Source organism: Rhinatrema bivittatum, chromosome 17 (genome assembly GCF_901001135.1).
Source record: "Rhinatrema bivittatum chromosome 17, aRhiBiv1.1, whole genome shotgun sequence".
In the NCBI taxonomy this organism is placed as follows: Eukaryota; Metazoa; Chordata; class Amphibia; order Gymnophiona; family Rhinatrematidae; genus Rhinatrema; species Rhinatrema bivittatum.
In genome coordinates, this window is record NC_042631.1 from 8353016 (window position 1) to 8372039 (window position 19024).

At 45.0% G+C, this 19024-nt stretch overlaps 3 protein-coding genes across 3 annotated transcripts in view; 1 reads left to right on the plus strand and 2 right to left on the minus strand.

Moving 5' to 3' along the window:
* The window catches only part of NUP160 (nucleoporin 160), a 43369-nt gene extending 41604 nt beyond the window's left edge, over positions 1 to 1765 (minus strand). The window contains exon 1 of the mRNA XM_029582571.1: positions 1507 to 1765. Within this exon, the coding sequence (XP_029438431.1) occupies positions 1507 to 1603 (97 nt within the window). The 5' untranslated portion in view covers positions 1604 to 1765. The remainder of the gene's footprint in view (positions 1 to 1506) is intronic.
* A 73-nt stretch (positions 1766 to 1838) lies between these two features.
* The window catches only part of LOC115079248 (golgin subfamily B member 1-like), a 60615-nt gene continuing 43429 nt past the window's right edge, over positions 1839 to 19024 (plus strand). The window contains exons 1-6 of the mRNA XM_029582572.1: positions 1839 to 2087; positions 14735 to 14792; positions 15631 to 15777; positions 16957 to 17100; positions 17346 to 17468; positions 18143 to 18310. Coding sequence (XP_029438432.1) covers positions 14748 to 14792; positions 15631 to 15777; positions 16957 to 17100; positions 17346 to 17468; positions 18143 to 18310 — 627 coding nt within the window. The 5' untranslated portion in view covers positions 1839 to 2087; positions 14735 to 14747. The remainder of the gene's footprint in view (positions 2088 to 14734; positions 14793 to 15630; positions 15778 to 16956; positions 17101 to 17345; positions 17469 to 18142; positions 18311 to 19024) is intronic.
* Positions 6702 to 8842, minus strand: LOC115079465 (myb-related transcription factor, partner of profilin-like). Its single transcript, XM_029583083.1, has 3 exons — positions 8452 to 8842; positions 6818 to 7476; positions 6702 to 6764 (listed from the first exon to the last, which is right to left on the minus strand). The coding sequence occupies exons 1-3, from the start codon at positions 8840 to 8842 to the stop codon at positions 6702 to 6704; spliced, it is 1113 nt and encodes a 370-aa protein (XP_029438943.1).

Sequence of the window (19024 nt, forward strand, 5' to 3'; positions counted from 1 at the left end):
GATTTTGAAGTACTGTTACTGAGGGGATATCAGAATTTCAATATATTTTTTTGTACGGTGAGTTGAAAGGGGAAATTTCCTAACTCTGCTCCGTATGAACTCCAGAAGAGGTCAGAACTTTCTGAGGTTGACAGTGAACTGCATGACAGTTTGTCTGTATCAAAGAACTGTGTGCTGTGTATCTATATCTATCTATCTATCTCAGTCCCAGATTTCTCAATGATGCAGTAAGCAAAGATTATAATTGTTGTGAAAAAAACAACATTTAATAATATTTTATAAGCAGTTATTGAAATTAAATATTATCTTTCTCCTGAATCATTTTGAACAATAAAATTGCTAGGAATATTTTATTTTAGTATAGCTGTTAAATGAAGTGTGCAATGCATCACACATGAGATCATCATCTGTCAGGTGCATCACGAGGGAAAAAATATTGAGAACCAACTTGGGTATACTGTGATGCTACTGAGCACTATTAAAGCTACCCTGTCATTTAAATTCCAGGATACATTAGATTAGGAGAAACACAAAACACCGAGATAGATGATTACTCCATGTATTCATCATTCTTTCTGTGAAGAAATACTTCCTTAGGTGACTAGAGTCTACCCTTCGCTTATCAAATACCTTCATGCAGTCACAAGATGCTACCTGACAAAAATCTCAATGCTTGGCTTTATACATTTGCTTTTATGTTTTGTTTTGATATCCGTGTTTTATGTTTTCGGAATCTGCCTAGAACAGGCAATAGGAGGAATACAAGTTACTGTAAATAAATAAAATACTTGTATTTAAAAACAAACAAAAAAGCCAATCTTTTCATCACAAGGCTTTGGAAAAAGATTACGTTTTTTCAACTGCATTATAAAAGGATGGTTATTACATAACTTCGTTTTTATAACAACACCTGAAAAACTGAAAACAGCTCCCTAACCCGAGTCACTTGCGAATTATATTCATTGCAGGCTGTACCTCCTCAGCTATCGATCCATGACAACTCGACTTCTTATAACTATCTGCTTGCATGAAGTAATCTACACAAAAAGACTAGCAGGCAGTTAAAATCCTCGGATCTCTCCAGTTCCCATGCTAGAAGTGTAAATCTCCCATGCCCTGCTCGGGGTTTTCAGAATCATGCTGCAGATTCACACGCACATTTGGCAAGCAGCTGAGCTGCACTCAAATGCACAACGATCCTCAGTTGCCGGTGATGTAACAGGGCACAGTGGAACATGCAATCAATTTGTTTACAAATAAACCGGGGGGGGGGGGGAACTCGGCAAAACGCCGCCTGTGAATATAGCGCTCCTTTTCCGGGCAAGGCTTTGTCCATGCGCCCGCGAGAGCGGACGGGCCAGGCTGCGCGCCGATGTGTCATCGATCGCCCTCCCTGCCCGGGGGAAGAGACCGAGGCCGCCGCCGCCTCCTCCTCCTCCGGGTCCCGCCCCGAGCTCACCGCAGACGCCGCGTATGAGCAGGCGGCCTTGCACGCCAATCCCGCACCTGAAGTGACAGCGAAGTCCCGGAACCTGCGGCGCACCTCGCGCCTCGCCTCGTTCAGCTCCACGAAGCTGCGTTCCATCGCCGCAGCTGCCGCCATGCTTTGCCGCCCCCGCAGTGCCTGCTGGGAAGCCGACCCCACCGCCAGCTCCGCCTTCCCGCCAAACTCAGTTCAAACCCTTTGCGGCGGCAGCACCGCCCCTCTCCTCCGGGAGCAGGTTTGTACGTCGGTTCGTTCCGGCGTCAGCACGCACGCACGCTCGCCCGCAGGCCTGGCTTGCGGTGGGAGGGGACTCCTCCTGCGGACGCAGGGCGTGCTCGCGTCCTGCGTCCCCCGACGTCTCGCTCCCTCGCGCGGGGCCGCGCTCAGCTGTTCCCCCCAAACACCTGACAAAGATGGCTGCCGAGTAAGCTCCCTCCCCTCCCCTCCCCCGGCCGGTGAGGAGGGCTGCACGATCCCGGCCGGGGGAGGGGGGTACCCAAGAGAAACAGCAGCAGAAGAGAAAAGCGGCGGCGGCGGCTCCTCCCTGTGCTTTATGAAGAGCTGACGGAGAGCGTCGGGCTTTCTCCCCGCAGAGGCGCAGGTGGGTGAGGAGGCCGGTGCCCGGGAGGCCTGCTGCAGCCTTCTCCTTTTTTTAAGGGGTCACCTTTCCTCGTTTACTGTGCTCTGAAGTAAGATCTTTTCGCCAGCAACGCTGTAGCTACTGCTGCCTTGCTCTTAGTCGTCTACTTAATGCAAGAGATTTAATCATGCCTTATTTGCATGTCTTCTTGAGCAAGAACAAGCAGCTCGAGCTTGCTTTATATTGCTCCTTCGGGTTCCGGTCCTCACTTTTGAGGCGTGTTGGATTTAAAGCGAGTACGAATTGTGTAAAATAAATATTTCATTTTGCAGGTAAGGCTACCTTGGAGGTTGTGCTATCTTTTTGCTCGTAGAGATGAGCTTGCCTTAGCTTTTTGGAGCCTGTTATTTTTTATTTATTTTTTTAAGAGCTGGATTTAATGACCTTCTCCCCCACCCAAGTCTATGTCTGAGGCGTGAGGGGGGGAATCCATAAAGTCAAGTCCTTGGGGTGAAAACCGACCCATGTTCAGCTCGTGTCTTACGTAGGATCGATGTGGCAGGGAGGGCACTATTCCAGGTGTTTTTAACATTGAGGTGTGGAAGGACGGGTATGATGAATGACGTGTTAAAGACAATGCACTGCATGACTGAGCGCTTGATCTGTAAAGATTGGAAATCAAGCCATATATCAGCAAAAGCACAAAGGTTTTCTCTCATTCTTTGACTATAAGAAAAAAAAAAAGCCTAGTGGGTCATGCTCATTGTCCAGATTAGACACTGAGGCTGCTTACAATAAATCTTTTGTTTTTGGGTAAATGATTAAAGATGGGAACTTCTTCAAAATTTCCCAGCCGTATTTAATGCCTCAAAAAGGAACATTATAGCCCCCTGAATAGCTGAATTACTGCCACCAACTAAATAGCATTGCAGTGATATTGATGCTGGGACTTGAGTTATGATCCCTGATGCCTTTTCTCAAATATTGTTTGCAAACCTTTAAAATGACTTCAGCAAGTGTTAGAACTGATAGAAATAAACACGAGAAATTAACAGAAGCCTATCTTGCAATCATGTATGACCTTTTGCATATTAAAAAGAATGAAAGTGGGATGGTATTCAAGAAATATTATCATTCAATCTGTTGATAAAGTAATATGGTTGCCATATTTGGATGTAATTTACTCACCTTTACAAACCAAAGCAAGTTAAATTTCAGATACAGTAGGTATTTCCTTTCCCCAGAGGGTTTACCATCTTAAATTGCACCTGAGGTAATGGAAGGCAAAGTGACTTGTCCAAGGTCATATGGAGTATCAATTGCAGAAGTGGGATTTCAACCCTGGCTTCCTTGGTTCTTAGCCTGCTGCAAGGATGGGCAACTCTTGTCCTTGAGTGCTGCAAACAGGCCTGGTTTTCAGAATATTCATAATGGATATGATTGAGAGATAATTGCATGCACATATATCTTGTGCATATTCATTGTGGATATTCTGAAAACCAGGCCTGTTTGCAGCTCTGTGTGACCTTGCCTTCCATTATCTCAGGTGCAATTTAAGATGGTAAACCTCCGGGGAAAGGAAATACCTACTGTATCTGAAATTTAACTTGCTTTGATTGAGAGAGATTTGTATGCACTGTGTACATCTCTGGTTTTCAGGATCTTCACAATGAATATGCACAGTTCTAGTTATCCGATAATATGCATATTCATTGTGGATATCCTGAAAACCAGATATGCTTGAGTTAAAGACTGGAGTTGCCTACCCTGGCCTACAGCTTTAACCACTAGGCTACTCCGCCACCTATTCAGGTGTTAATCCACTTGGAATGCAGGGTCAGCAAACACAAAAGTGATACCTTTATTGCATTAACTTAATACATTTCTTGACTTGCTTTCTGGAGTTTGGCATGCACCAGTCAGATTAGATAACTAGAACTGTAGAAATCTCTTTTCAGAATGAATGTTCAGGTATTTTAGTGGGTAATATGTAGTCATTTATTACTGTTGCTAAAATCTGGACTTAACCTTGACACGGATAATAATTGTTATTTTTTAATCTGCTGTGCATAGCAACAGGCCTACCAGTTATGCCAGTGGTTTTGTTTTAGGAGAGACTATTGTCTGATATGTAATTGTAGATGGATGTTAATATTACTAGTTCACAGTACATATGTGCTTATAGCTTGGTTTGCACTTTATCCTCTATATTCTGATAATCAATGGTTGCTACAGTGGTTAAAAACACTTTGGTTTAGGTGCATTGGTTTGTAATCACAGCCTTTTGTTCTTAGAGAAAATAGTTAAAGGGGGTTATTTGTTGTGCTAGTGTAAAGAAAGTGAAAATACAGAGGTAGATTTTCAAAGGGTTACGCACGTCGGAAACAGCACTTATGCGTGTAAATGACAGGCGCGCAAATAACTTGAATTTTGCCTAGTGCTATTTATGCACGCAAATGGCCCTGTGTGCGTAACATTATGCGCATAAGGGGGTATATACCTGACTTTCACACACATAAAGACGTATTTTATAGGTGCGGTGCACAAATCCACCGGTGCGTGCTGCCATAGTCACGCACATATTTACTACTGCCTGCTTGTGTGCGCAAGTGACTGCAGAAGGGTCTGCTGTCTCTCATCACTCAGGGACCCTACATTCTGGAGAAAGGAAGAGGTCATGGGGGCTAACTGGTGAACTGCAAACGATTGCCCTAGGCAAGGTTTAAGTGTGTGAATGGTAGCTGACTGCTGCTGGAGCCCATAACTCAGCTATTCCCTGGTTATTCCTGTTTTTTTACACATGCTTATAATAGCGATATGGGTTTTGTGCTCTCTACGGCTCAGAAGAGAGGGAGGAGAAGAAGAAGAGTGTTGAGACAGAGGTACCCTTTACATAGAGTTTATAGGACCTGCACACAATTTCTGGACCTGTATGAGGAAGTAATGCACCATTTCAGATGTAATAAGGAGACCATAAGAACATAAGAAAATGCCATACTGGGTCAGACCAAGGGTCCATCAAGCCCAGCATCCTGTTTCCAACAGTGGCCAATCCAGGCCATAAGAACCTGGCAAGTACCCAAAAACTAAGTCTATTCCATGTAACCATTGCTAATGGCAGTGGCTATTCTCTAAGTGAACTTAATAGCAGGTAATGGACTTCTCCTCCTTTTTTAAACACAGCTACACTAACTGCACGAACCACATTCTCTGGCACAAATTCCAGAGTTTAATTGTGCGTTGAGTAAAAAAGAACTTTCTCCGATTAGTTTTAAATGTGCCCCATGCTAACTTCATGGAGTGTCCCCTAGTGTTTCTACTATCCGAAAGAGTAAATAACCGATTCACATCTACCCGTTCTAGACCTCTCATGATTTTAAACACCTCTATCATATCCCCCCTCAGTTGTCTCTTCTCCAAGCTGAAAAGTCCTAACCTCTTTAGTCTTTCCTCATAGGGGAGTTGTTCCATTCCCCTTATCATTTTGGTAGCCCTTCTCTGTACCTTCTCCATCGCAATTATATCTTTTTTGAGATGCGGCGACCTCTGCCAATTGTTAGAGGCGGACCTGCAACCTGTCACACAAAGGGGCCATGCCTTGCCTGTACACATCAAGGTGACTACCGCTCTGGCTTTTTTGGCTACTGGCAGCTTCCAAACCCTGCTTGGCGTGACTTCCGGAATCACGCAGTCTGCCACATCAAGGTGTCTGCACCAGTTCCTTGCTGCCTTGCTCAGAAAAAACCCAACACTTTATCTCCTTTCCCCTCAAGAGGAACAGCAACAGATGAGACTTTTACCAAATTGCATGCTTCCCCTCAGTCATGGGAGCTATTGATTGCATTCACCTGGCCTTAAGGGCACCAGGAGGAGATGAGGACACCTACCACAAGGGTTTCCATGCCATGAACATGCAAGTGGTGTGCAATGCTAAGGGCATCACCACCACTGTGGTGCCCTGCTTTCCAGGATCCTGTATTCATGACCACATCACTGGGGGATGGCTCCTAGGTAAGCTTACTAATGTCTAACATAATACCTCCCAGCTATATGTCTGGTAAGCTTCTATTTAGGGTGGCACGGCATGCCTTCTGTTTGCTTGCCCTTTGACACCATGAAGCACAGAAGGAATGTAACCATTTGCTGTCTTCTCCTACAGGTGACAGGTTATCCCCTTAAAACCTGCCTCATGATCCCATGGCCTCCCCAGCAACTGCCACTGAGACTTGCTACAACAGGGTGCACCGTAAGACCAGGGCTATCATTGAGAACCTTTGGCATCCTGAAATCCCGCTTCTGCTGTCTCGAAAGATCTGGAGGATGCCTTCTGTACAGCCCCCCCCCCCTAAAGTGCGAGATCTTTCTAGCCTGCTGTATGCTACATAACCTTGCACTGAACAGACATCCCTTTGCAGGAGGCGGCCCCGGAAGAGAATGAGACAGAATATCTGACTCAGGAGGCATTGCCAGTAATCCATTGCTTGAGTCAAAGGCAGGCTATACAAAGGAACACTCATAGAAAGCCATTTCATAATGTGATAGTGCATTTATTCACAGAACTAAAAATGTTAATGAAAATAAAAAGGATCAATATACTTAAAAGTTCACTTCCTTGGCTGTCCTCTCCTTTGGCCCTCAGGAAGCTTTGGCTGCCTCAACCTGGAGCTCCTGCGCAGTGGACTCCTCCCACTGCTGACGCTACCCTCAGAGGGCACAGGAGGTTGGGGCAGTTCATGGCTGCAGGAAGGTACAGCCAGTGGCAGGTGTGGCTCTGGTGGTGGTGCTGGAAGCATGACAGGTGGCTGGGGTGGGGGTGCCATCCATGGATAGCCTACACCAGGCTGAGGCGCAAGTGGCTGTCCCACGGCAGGCTCTTCTGCACGTGCTGGTGCCATCCACGGGAAGGGTGGCCCATAAGGTGGAGGGTAATGCAACCAGGGCCCCATGAAAGCCCATGGTGCCGCTGGTGCCTGTGGCTGCACAGGAGGCAACCGCTGCAGCAGCTCCCTCCACACCTCGGTTTGTTCCTGAGTAGCCCGGCAAAGGTCCCGCATCACCTGCTGAAGCTCCTGTCCGTCCTCCCTGATGGCTTGGAATTCCTGCCGCACCACATCAGACAGGCTGGAGATAGCGTCCAAGATCCCAGCGCTCTGCTGTAATAGCAGTCTCTCCGCCTGACTGGCAACCAGTTCAGGTTCGGGCTGGTCCGACTCACGGCTGTCCTGCGGGCGATCATGAAGCAGATCAGCCAGTGGGTCCTCCGGCTCCTCTCCCTGCTGCTGCTCCTCTTCAGGCTGTTCCAGGCCTCCCCCTTCCTCCTCTTCCGAGGAGTCAAGGATCACCTGCAGACTAGGGTACAGCCTTTGGGGTCGTCTAGGTGCAGGTCCAGGTTGCTCATCATCTGGCTCCCCTAAAATAACATCCACAAGTCACCACACTGCCAATAGGTGTCCTATGTACATTCCACACTATTGATCTCAATAATACCCATGTGGTATTGAGTTATACATGGACCATGCATTATAAGTAGGCCCTAACCCAGCTGTAGAGTCCTGGGGGTATTCCATGTGGCACAGGGAGGCCTGTGCTTTTCCAATAACACCGGGCATGTTCAGTGTGGCTGCATGGAATAGGGACATATTCCACCACATCTACTAACAGGAAGCCCTGTCCTTGGAATACCCCAGAATGGGAGCCATACCCAACAGAAATTGATGAGGGCATCAGTGTTATATGCCTGCAGGGACACATGACTTGTGCTAGCTGCTAGAAACCTAGTGAGGTGTGCAGTGGGCAAGGATACAGGTGTTTAACAAGGGGGACAACCCCATACAGTGCTGGTTACAGTACCAACAGCTTTCATGGCCAACCTGGTGTCATTCCTGTACTCATGTCCTTGCATACATTGTGGAAAGCCTGGAGTGTGTTGCAGGTATTGCACGTTCACCAGCTGGTAGTCAGCCAACCCACATTGTCTCAAATACCCTCCCCCATTGACTTGTATATTGCCTTTGCAGGAACACCTAATACCTGAGCTGTATTCCCACATATCATTCAGAGCATTGGTGCATATACACATTAAAGAGCACTATACATTTACAATGAGCTTATATGACCAACACTTGGGAGCTGTGTGCTGGCTTGTGTAGACCTGGCCTTCCTGCAATCCTAGGATAATTACAGTTCACAATACAATGAACTGTGTGTCTTATATGGTATTACACACACCACTGTACTCTATGTACAGATAGAGATGGCATCTATGCTAGCTGCCATACAGTACATGAAACCGGTATTAGCTGAATATCTGGAGAACAGCAAGGGGTATGTAGAAGTGCTACATGCATTTCAGTACAGGGGTCAGAAATAGTAAAAATCTGCTCACCTTCCTGCCCAACACGAGGCACGGTGTCAAGCTGGCCAGCTCCTCCTACAGCTGCCTCAGAGATGGTGCTGAGTATCAGCTGCTCAGAGGGAGAGAAGCTGACGTGGCTGCCTTCTCCCTCTGCAATCCTCCTGGCCTGCTTCCGCTTCACAAGTCTTCTCAGGTCCCTCCACTTGTGCATCAGTTCCCCAATGCTCCGCTTGTGGTGGAACACAGAGTTGACACAGTGCCTGATCCGCTTCCAGATCCGCTCCTTCCTGTATGCACCCAACGTACGAGACCGTGGACCATACAGCAGATCCTGGTGCCGCATGACCTGCTGGACAAGCATATCCACTTCCTGTGGTAAGAAGTTGGGCTTGCGAATCTGAGCTGCACGTGCCTGAAACATGGTGAAGCTGGCAGTTGAGTGGAGGAGGCATCCTTTTGTAAGCAGGCTAATTTGCGCGTTTCACCACTACACCCGCGTAAATTGGGCGCACAGGTGGCTCCAATCTGCGCAAAAAACACTTGCGCGCGCCGCCTATGATTTTAAAGGAGATGTGCGCACAAATACTACCGCTCATAATGGAGATGTGCGCGCATCTCCTAGAGTTTTCAAAGGAGCTGTGCGCCCAACTCCTATTGATGGTAATGGAAATGTGCGCGCAGCCCCTGTTAACTTACATTCAGATGTGCCGCTCTATTGCAATTATGGCTTATAGGGTACATGTGTGTGCTGTTTCACTTCCCCCATGGGTAATTAAGACTAACCAGCTACCACTGTAATACCCTGCTGAGGGGTTGATTGCCCTGCTGGGTGCTGTTTAGCAGTTGTCCCTGATTGAGCTAACCTGCTCTGTGACCCTGCTGTCAAGATCCAGCTATGTTCAGAACTATACCTGCTGGTGTGTTGACTGCTGCTGATAAAGGAAGCACAGTGAAATGCGTAGGTCAAGATACTACATAATCAAACCTGGCATTATGTATGTATGGGCTGCTAAACTAGTGTTTGGAGGTGATTTCTCAGAGTTTGCAAGACTCTGTATTTCAACCCTGTCGTCTCTGCTTCTCACCTGACTGTGAGACTTTCACCATCCTGGTTTTGTTGGGGTAACCTTGTCTCTTCCCAGTGTAGGGGCTCTGCAGAATATCTGTGGTCAGGGATGGTATGTGGGAAGGTATTGAAAGGTAGAGTTAACCTATATGGAAGGTGCAGCTGTATAACAGATATGAGTGGCTTCATGCTGCCCACTGCCGTGAAGAAATAGGTAAACAGCGTGGTATTTGGCCATCAGCTCTGTTCCTATGTAGGTAGTGAGTATGTGTAGCTGAAGATGGTGTTTTGACTTCCTCCTGGATGGTCAGTGTGCCAGAGGACCTTGGGTTCCACGTCTGTGGTTGCTTCTTCACCGATAGACAGTATCTTGCATTGTTCATGTCCCCCCTTCACCCCCCCCCCGTTCACCTTCTTACTCCTAACACCAGGCCCTCTTTTCCAATGACCACCCAGGTATGGTAATATAAAAATGTTTTATTAAAAGAACTGTAAAAACTATATACAAAATAAAAAGGGATGGGATGGGAAGAACTAGGGAGAAAAACTATTTACAGAAAACAAACCCCCCGGGAAGTTAGGGAGGCAGGGACCAGAGAGGATATAATCAGGACCGCTGGAGCTCATCCCCCCCAGGGCTCTCCCAGCTGCGCCAAGCAGCTGTAGAGCCCGGGGGACCTGCCCATTGGTCCTGTTTATCCTCTCTGCGTAGGCAGAGATGGCCCCCAGTGTCCCATGCATCCCCCTCACATATGCCCGAAATTCGCCTCTGGTCAGAGGCTCATCATCGGGAGACCGTCCTCCCGATGATGAGCCTCTGTGTTGGTGATGTGAGGGGGGGCCGTCGAGGCACAAGAAGGCCCTACCTGGGCTAGCAAAGGCTGACCCCTGGGTGCCCCTGCGTTCCTAACTCTCCGGGCAAAACGGGGAGGAGACCCTACAGGGGGGGTGGCTTGGGCTGCGCCTCATGGCGGGGAGGGGACCTCTGCCTCCGGTGTCTCCTCGTGGTGTGTGTGGGGGGGGGGGGGGGGGAGAATCTACCACCCCCCCCCCCCCCCGGAGCGGCTGCTGCTGCTGCTGCTCCGTGCGCTGGAGCTGGTCCTGGCCTCTCTTCTTCAGGACCTGTAAAGTAAACCAACAGATGAGACTAAGCCTGTACATGAATATGCAAACTCATGAGCAAGCATTTCTTTATGGCAGGAGCTTCAATGGGTGATGCTTGGCCGGGTGAATGTGAAAAGGGGATGAGATGCACCTATCTCCCTGCCACATGAAAAAGGAGTGGGGACTGGGATGTGTAGGGGCCCGATAGGGCTGAAAGGGTCCTTCCACGGCACCCACTTGCTGCTGTGGCAGGGATCGCATGCTCACTGGGAGCCTGCAGACACAACAGGTATTAACAATGGTTTCTGGCATTACTTTAGGGCTGGGGAGGGGGCCAGGGCGTAATGGAAAGGTCCCTTCCAGGCCGCTCAGATTCCCTACCTGCCTGGGGGGGGGGGGGGGGGAACAGGGACGGCAGTGTGCCTGCGCACATGGTAGGTGCACTATGCCCTACCCCACCATTTTATAACATGCACACGCATATTATGAAACGGTCTGTCCCATATCTAACAAATGTAGCCCTTATCATGGAGGGATTACTTACCACCAGCCCCAGCGCGCGCTCGGCCCGCAGCCGCTCTAGCCACCTCCCCTTCTTCAGGCGCAGCCAACGTGCCTTCTTCTTCAAATCCTCTATCTATGACAACAAACGGAGAGACAAACCTGAGTGTACTGTGATGATGCAGGATTCTGCAGTGTGGCAAAGACTGTTCAACATACATTTGGCAACCATGAAGGGCTATGACAGTCATGTTGCTAATTACCTATTATCTTTTCTCATTCCAAATGCCTGTACTATAACCCTCTGTTTCTCACTTTTTCCCCTCCTCCCAGCCCTAACCCCATCTTGACAGTCCCACAGTGCGGTAGTACAAACTGTAAACTTACCCCACGTGGGTGGGAGGCCCTCTCATTAAGTTTGGCCTGCAGTTGCCTCCAGGCCCTCCTTAACATTGGGAAGTCTGTTCTCCTTCCCCTTATGGGAAACAGCCTGCGTTCTTTCGCCACCACCAGGGCTCGCCAGCAGTTCAACGTCCCTGGTTGGTAAAGTTCGGCTGCCTCTGCCCCCTGGCCGCCATGTTGTGTAAAAACACCGCACGTGCGGACCCGCCCACGCACAAATGCAGTCGCGCGCACAACTGCACTTGCGCCCACAAATTGGCGGAACCCGCGCGTAAGTGAGGTTGCGCGCACGAGAGGGCATTTGCGCGCGCCAACCAGCAGGCACAAAATCCGGACAGTCTATTCCCATATTTTACAAAGCGCGCGCATGTCTGCGCGGCGCTATACAAAATACGTGCTACCTCCTGTGCGCGCGCCCTTAGCCAACAGCACGCGCAGGTTTTAGGATCTACCCCACAGTGTTCTGCTACCCACAAATACAAATACATCCACCCTCGCCCCTCCCGCGCCCGTCTTATCCCTTTCTCCTCTTCCCCTCTGCCACCCCCCTCGATCCCATGACACCCGGCCGCCACCTTATCCCCTTTTCCCCTTTCCCCCCCACTCCTCCAATATACCCTTTGAAGAAACCACATCCCAGTGAATACCGCCCTTTCAACTCTTTTCAACTCTTTCCGTAATTCTACTTAATTAAGTGATACCTGTACATAAGTCCGCTGTACATAGTCTCCCTCTATTCTATTTTATAGTCTTCCTCTTTATTTCAGTTTAACTATGCCTTTCTCCCTTTCCCCTCCTCATCCCCCCCCTTTTCCCCACACCCCCCCTACCCCTATACCCTCCCCCTCCTCTCCTTTCCCCTATTTCTCCCTTAAAATTTCTGCTCCCCTGGTTCATTGTTTTATAGTTTTATTTTTTGTTTCAGTTTTGTTTTGCTTCTGTTTTTGTTTTCTTATTTGTTAATAATTTTATATTGTTTTAATGTTATACTGTTTTACTGTATCTCCCGCCTGAGTTCATTGTAAACCGGCATGATGTGTTTCACGAATGTCGGTAAATAAAAGTTAATAAATAAATAAAATAAATAAATAAAACAGTTGGACCTAACATTGTTGTGCAGTTATTTTAACGTTTGATATGCCCTTCTGAAGTTTATGTGAATGTAACATTTTTAAGGGATCACATTTTTTTCTGAATGCATGTTGATAAAAGATTCTTGACCTAGTACTGATGTGTGTCTGGCATTCCAGGCAACCTTTGGATGCAGGCGAAATGGCTTTTCTTCTGAGCTACCAATTCTTAATAAAAGTTTTACTGGACCTTAGAACTTAAAAGCCTTCTGTTTTCCTCTGGGGTGTGTACTTTTTTTTCCTATTGTATTTGTAATACTTTTTTGTTTGCTTTTACTTATCTTAAAATATTTTTTAAATATCCTTCAACCTTAACTCATATGTGGCTTAGTCCAGTGTTTCCCTACCTTCTGCTGGAGGCACACCTAACCAGTTAAGGTTTCAGGATATCCACAAGGAACATGCATGAGATAGATTTGCATACATTGGAGACCCAGGGTACTCATTTTGGCAATCTTGGGAACCTGACTGGATAGGTGGGTGCCTTCAGAAGAGGGTTGGTAAACACTGATGAGGTAACATTTGTCATTTCTACCCAGTCATGTCATCAGTAGCATTTCTTTCACGCTTTTCCAGTAAAAAGAGTTCAAAGCATTTTACAAAGGGCTCATGTTGCAATACAGTTTTTGCAAGGAGGGAATAGGCTTCTCACACACAACCAACCAACAAATGAGAAGATCAGTAAACTAAGTACAATTATTTGTGGGTGCAATAACAGTAGCTTTGCAAGTTCTCTCATTCCTTCAATGTCAGGGGCTTCAATTATGCAAAATTACTGAGCTACATAAATGACTGAATATTAACACATTGGCTTACTCGTTCCGCAGACAAGATATTCCGACTGGCTGAGAGGATACTTGGGTTTTGTAGATACATAGAAAATAGTGGCAGATGAGATTCACAAAACCCATCTAGTCTGCCCATTCCTGATGCAACACTGCAGACCCGACCCAATGTCAAACTTTATTTTTGCATTTAAAGATCTATGCTTTTCCCAGACTTTCTTGAATTCTGCTATGGTTTTGGTTTCATTCTCTGGAGTCACACTGTCCCCTTTGAGGTGATTACTAAAATCCTGTCTTCTAGAATTTCCTTTCCATTGATAAATGCTTACTTGCTTCTGCAATATTAACAGCTTTCAGGTATTTAAATAGCTTTATCATCTTGTAAGGCTTTATACAGCATTAAATGTTATAACATTTGAGAGAGCCTATGTGTCATGCAAGGCATTATAAATTTCAAATAAGCAAATCCAATTAGAAATGCAAAATAATCACTTTACACAGCCTGCTATTTAGGGTCCTTGGTCTCCACTATGCAAAATCAGAAGATGTACAAAAATCTAATTCTGGAGACAGAATAGAAGCAGGTCCGAGAAGGACTACCAATACGGAGCAAAGTCTGTGCCATTAATCCTGTGACATGAGACAGGACGGCCTTAGGAGGGGGAGAGAGTTTCCTATTTGGTGTTTATAGGCGAGGCTCTGAGGGCAGTAATTCCCAGCAGAAAATGAGTTTGATTTCAATATTGGGCCATAGCATGTACTTGTTGGAGCATTAGAACATTTTGGATCCTTTTTCTTTTCACATTTAAAACTCACTGTATCTAGTAATCACCATTCTTGGCTCATTTAGTGCTGTACTTTCTAGGATTTCCCGGTAACATAGACTTGGTTTTTATGGAGTTCTGTTATAACCTCACTCCTTGGAGAAGGGGGAAGGGTGCAGGGATGTAATAATAATTTACATACTTCTGTGGCTGGTGTGACAAACTTAATGGTAACCATACCCTTTTCTAATTACTTCCTGAGGATATAGGAATGATTAAAGTTTGAAAAATCTACTTCTACGTGGGTACTCCAATATTGTATCTAAAGAAATGTGGTTGTTGCTTTGCTGACCAGTGAAACGCCAGGTAGGCATCAAGGTGATAGACAGAAAGCACAAACAGTGAAAAAGTGACCTTAGGAGATGTTGTTTTATTCTATCAAATGAGAAATGTGTAGGAGGAAAACCAGGAAACAGGAAAGTGAATATTTTGATCAATAATCCTAGAAATGATGCATCCCAGAGAGGGCGGTAATGAGGGTTTATTTGTCTTGCTCCTCAGTCATTTTGCCACCATGTGGAAATGGTACTCTGCTGAAGAGTCTTCCTCCGGAGCAGATGTAAGTACTTTCTCCACTGTCACTTCTTATGTCGTTTTCCGTGGTTTGGCTCTACCAGTACAGTATCCAAAGCAGAGAATGTAGTAGGAAGAAAACTGGCATCTTCTTATCTTGTGTGACTGATTAATGGGTATAAAATCATCAATCATTGTTCTTTAAATTTCTCCAGTGCCATTACCAGCATATATATATATATATCTTGTGCTCTTCTTCATACTGATTGCATTTCAAAAATCATTGTTAGGTGGTTTTGGAGCAATAGCCCTAGCTAAATAAAACGTAGCTGATTCGGGGGGGGCGGCAATAGTTTTCCATGTGTTGTTAGTGCTTTTAGCACAGACAATTTAGCTTGCAATAGTTTAATCTTGAAATCTATGCTAATGAGTTAATGAAATGCAAAACAATGGAAAATTACTCATTGTTTATTATGGCAGCAAAATGGTATGCAAACACCCTGGCTTCCCAGGGTCATTCAGTACTGGAGTATGTACCTTCTTTATCCTTTGTATGTCATTAGCATCAGGCATTAATATGCATAATAAACACTGCATTTATATATGCTAATGGCTGTTATATTTAAGAGACACGGGAGTAAGACTAAAATCAGAAACAATACAGCCACAACAGGGCAGGTTAGTATTTTGAAGAATGTAGCCAGCCCAACTGCTTTAAGCTAGTTGTCCAAACTTGGGAGAAGGGTTGCTAGCATTGCTCTGATTATTTTAACAGTGGTTATAATTTGTTGAAAGCAGATTTTGGCTATGTTTTTGATGCACTTAGCAATGTCTGTCCTGTTGAGTTTATGCAGAAGATTATATTTTCAGTATTTAAAATGCAGGTTCCTGGAGCACAAGATGGGGGAAATGCTGTGTCAGTGGGTGATTTGACTGAACAGCTGGCTCAGACTGAACAGTTGGTGGTTCAGCTCAAGAAACTTATCCGGGAGAAAGATAACGAACTTCGTAATAAAGATCAGAAGTTAAAGGTACAGAAATCTCGATTTAGATGCCACAAAAAAGAAATTGGTTTTGCTTTCCATCATGTTTGCCTCTAATCACTAGCATGTAGGCTTGAGATTTCTTCTGTGGCATTACCTTTTGCTGATTAAGTATAGGTAATGTAACAGTTCAGGCACACACAAGCACTAAAACAGGGTTATAAATGGCAGCTGCAGGGGAGAGTACAGTGGGTCTTTGTGAATAGAGAACAGATGTGGTGACACAGATTGAAGAGATCTTCTGCAGAAACAGTGTAGGCAAAATGTTGTTTTAACATTGAAAGTGAAACTTAAACAGAGAAATGTACAAGAGAGAGCCTACAAGGACCATTCAGTCTGCCCTTCTTCCTGCCATTGCATCCCTAGCTAATCTTTGGACCTTTCTCACTATCAAGGCTCCTTTTGCGTTTTGATAATGACTCTGCCTCGACCATCTCCTCAGGAAGACTGTTCCATGCATTCACCATCTTTCATCTGCAGAAATACTTCCTTATCTTACTCCTGAGTTTAATGCCCTCCAGACTCATCATGAGAGTTTCAGAGAGAGAAAGGGGAATTGGACTCAGACAGCAGCCAGCAAGGGCCCTGACTTTAATGGTTTGGGAAAATAAGTATGGGGGGTAACTTGCAAGGCAGATGTCACCCCATGATGATATCTTTATTGGGGGGGGGGACGACCCGTATGGCACGGCTGGTGCAAACCATAAACTTGCTGGGCAGACCGGACGGACCATTTGGTCCTTTTCTGCCATCATTTCTATGTTTGTATGTAAAATCTTTTGATTGCATAGACCTCAACGGATGACAATTTCTATCCATATTTCTTTCTTTTTTTTTTTTTTAAAAGGTTATCACTGGTTTCATCAGTTCCAAATTGATGACAGAATGTATCTTTTCATGCTTAATCCCATATGGTCATTACACTTACATTGCGAACGAGAGATGATCTCTATTAGAGACTCCTCATGAGTCAACAAATAAGGCGTACAGTGACCACTACAGGAATAATGTTCAAAAGCAAACTTACATTCTAAAATAATGCTGTAGCTCATCTTTCCAAAGTGCACATGCTTTTTTTTTTTTTTTCCTGTCACAGAGACATGATATCTGAGTTTTTTTACATTTGTTATCCAAATGTTAACATCAGAAATATTCTGTGACTTGCAGGAAGAAAAAGAAGCTTCTGAAGTCAAACTTTCCAAAGCTAAACTTCAAAACAAAGCAAAAGTTGCCTCCCTGTCCTCTCAGCTGGAAGAACTTAAGAAGCAAATTTCATCTGGATCCCAGGAGAAGAAAGGAGCGAGTAAAAGGGTAGGTTTATTGTACAGGGTGGGACTGCAGTGGGTTTGGTACTGGGCTGCTTCTGCCTTGCTTCTTTGTATAAAAGTAGCACGCAATTAAAGCAGACTGCTCCACGCTTGATTGGTAGCCACGCTCATATTCATTGGGGTCAGATAAAGGCAAGGCAGCCCCCAATGAAGGAAAGGCGTGCCGTGCTTTTTTACATGACCTCTGAGAACATATATATTGGTCTCTGGACTTTTGTTTTCTTGCAGGCACCTGGGGAGAGCGATCAGGAAAATGCTGCTGCAAACCGAGGGAAGATTCTGGTGTTGAGGAGGAGGGTGGAAGAATTGGAATCTCAACTTTCCCAGAAAAATGAAGAGCTACACAAAAAGGTGTGAGAGGCGAGGGCCTTGGGTTTATGCTTTTGCAGGGACTTTTTTTTTATTTCACTGTTCTTGAAGAGTGGAATAAATATTGTCGCACGAATGCATTGTAAAACCTTGAACATCCACGTTGTAAAGCTGTGCATTCAAGATGAGAAACCAGACGGGTGATTTACAGATCTTTGTTAAGAAAGGAAGGGGGTATTCTCAGGCAGGCTTTTTAAGTGTTTAATGAAGATGGATCAGGAGTTTTGATGCTGGCTGTAGATATTTATGTATTTAGATGCCTTTGGTGGTATTATTTTATATCATGTTATTGATATAAATTTTAATTACTTAATGTGGATTAGGACCTTTGAATGTTGGCTGTAGTTGCTTATATGCTTTTATACCTTGTCTTATTTTATATCCCATGTTCCTAACTGTTTTATGAGGTTTTTTTAACTGTAAACCCTTTGATCAATGGTGTATGCAGTATATAAGTAATTTTAAATAAAGTATTATTCACATGCAGAGCAGCCTTCGGATATTAATATAACAAGCTGGACTAATTTGTACATAAACCAAGAAACTTCATGAAAAAAGAAATATTTAGCTGCTAAAGGAAGATTTTTCAGTGCCAGTTATGCCATATGTAATGTGTATGTTTCAATACAGTAATAATACTATGTTTTTATTCGTAGAACACAGAAATTGAGACCCTGTGTCAGCGAGGCTCTGAACTGGATGCTATGCTCGTGGGGAAGGACAAGAAATTGGCAGAGAAAGAAGCTTACATTATTGACTTGCAGCTAGCTGCTGGATCAAGTGACCCTGCCAAAGAAGTAGCAGTTCCTGCTGAGGATGTAAAGGTACAGCTTGAGTTCATTGTAGATTGCACAGTAATTCTAGCTGGGGAGCTGATTAAACTGATTCTGCACTGCTGCTGAGTGTAGAAGGCATGGAAGTGCTCTGCTGATGCTTATTTCAACTGTTACATTTGTGAATTCTACGCATTTTTTAATTAGAAAAAAATCTTACTGTCTGGATTAGTAAAAAAAAAAAAAAAAATTGACCTTCTAATGTGATACATTTAGCAATCACCAATGAATCTCATCTCGGAAAAGGTGCTGTGTTTCTCAATATTTTGAAAGCTTTTAAGTGGCACGCATAATCCAGCAGCTGGAAATTGTGCTGATAGAGTTGAAAAGAATTGATAGTTCCATTCTAAAATAAGCCAATCATGAAGCTTAGTGCAGGTTAAATTAATGAAAACACATTGATTGTGGCATTGTTAAGAAATTACACAAACTACTGGATTGGTGAGTACAGGGTATAGAAAGCTTAGAGACCACTCTGGCTGTGTAGCTGGCTCAGTTCAGGACGGTTAGAACTCATCACCAGCCTCATCCCTTATGGTCTGGTGGCTCGAGTTCTTATTTTAAACTCTGCTGCCGCTCCCTGCCTCTTATCATTTGTTTCTTTAATTATTATGGAATGCATTAAAGCTCTGTTGTGGTCTTGGATGGAACAGTTTACAGCTGTTTCCAAGCAAACAATTCAAGACTTTCTAGTTTGACACATTC

What these genes read in the sequence shown, in the direction of transcription:
- LOC115079465 (XM_029583083.1), bottom strand. Translation starts at nt 8,842, where the DNA reads ATGTTTCAGGCACGTGCAGCTCAGATTCGCAAGCCCAACTTCTTACCA. An exon ending in GCCTCGTGTTGGGCAGGAAG is followed by an intron (nt 7,477 to 8,451) that starts GTGAGCAGATTT and finishes ATGTTATTTTAG; the next exon opens with GGGAGCCAGATGATGAGCAA. An exon ending in AGCCACACCTGCCACTGGCT is followed by an intron (nt 6,765 to 6,817) that starts GTACCTTCCTGC and finishes CTCTGAGGGTAG; the next exon opens with CGTCAGCAGTGGGAGGAGTC.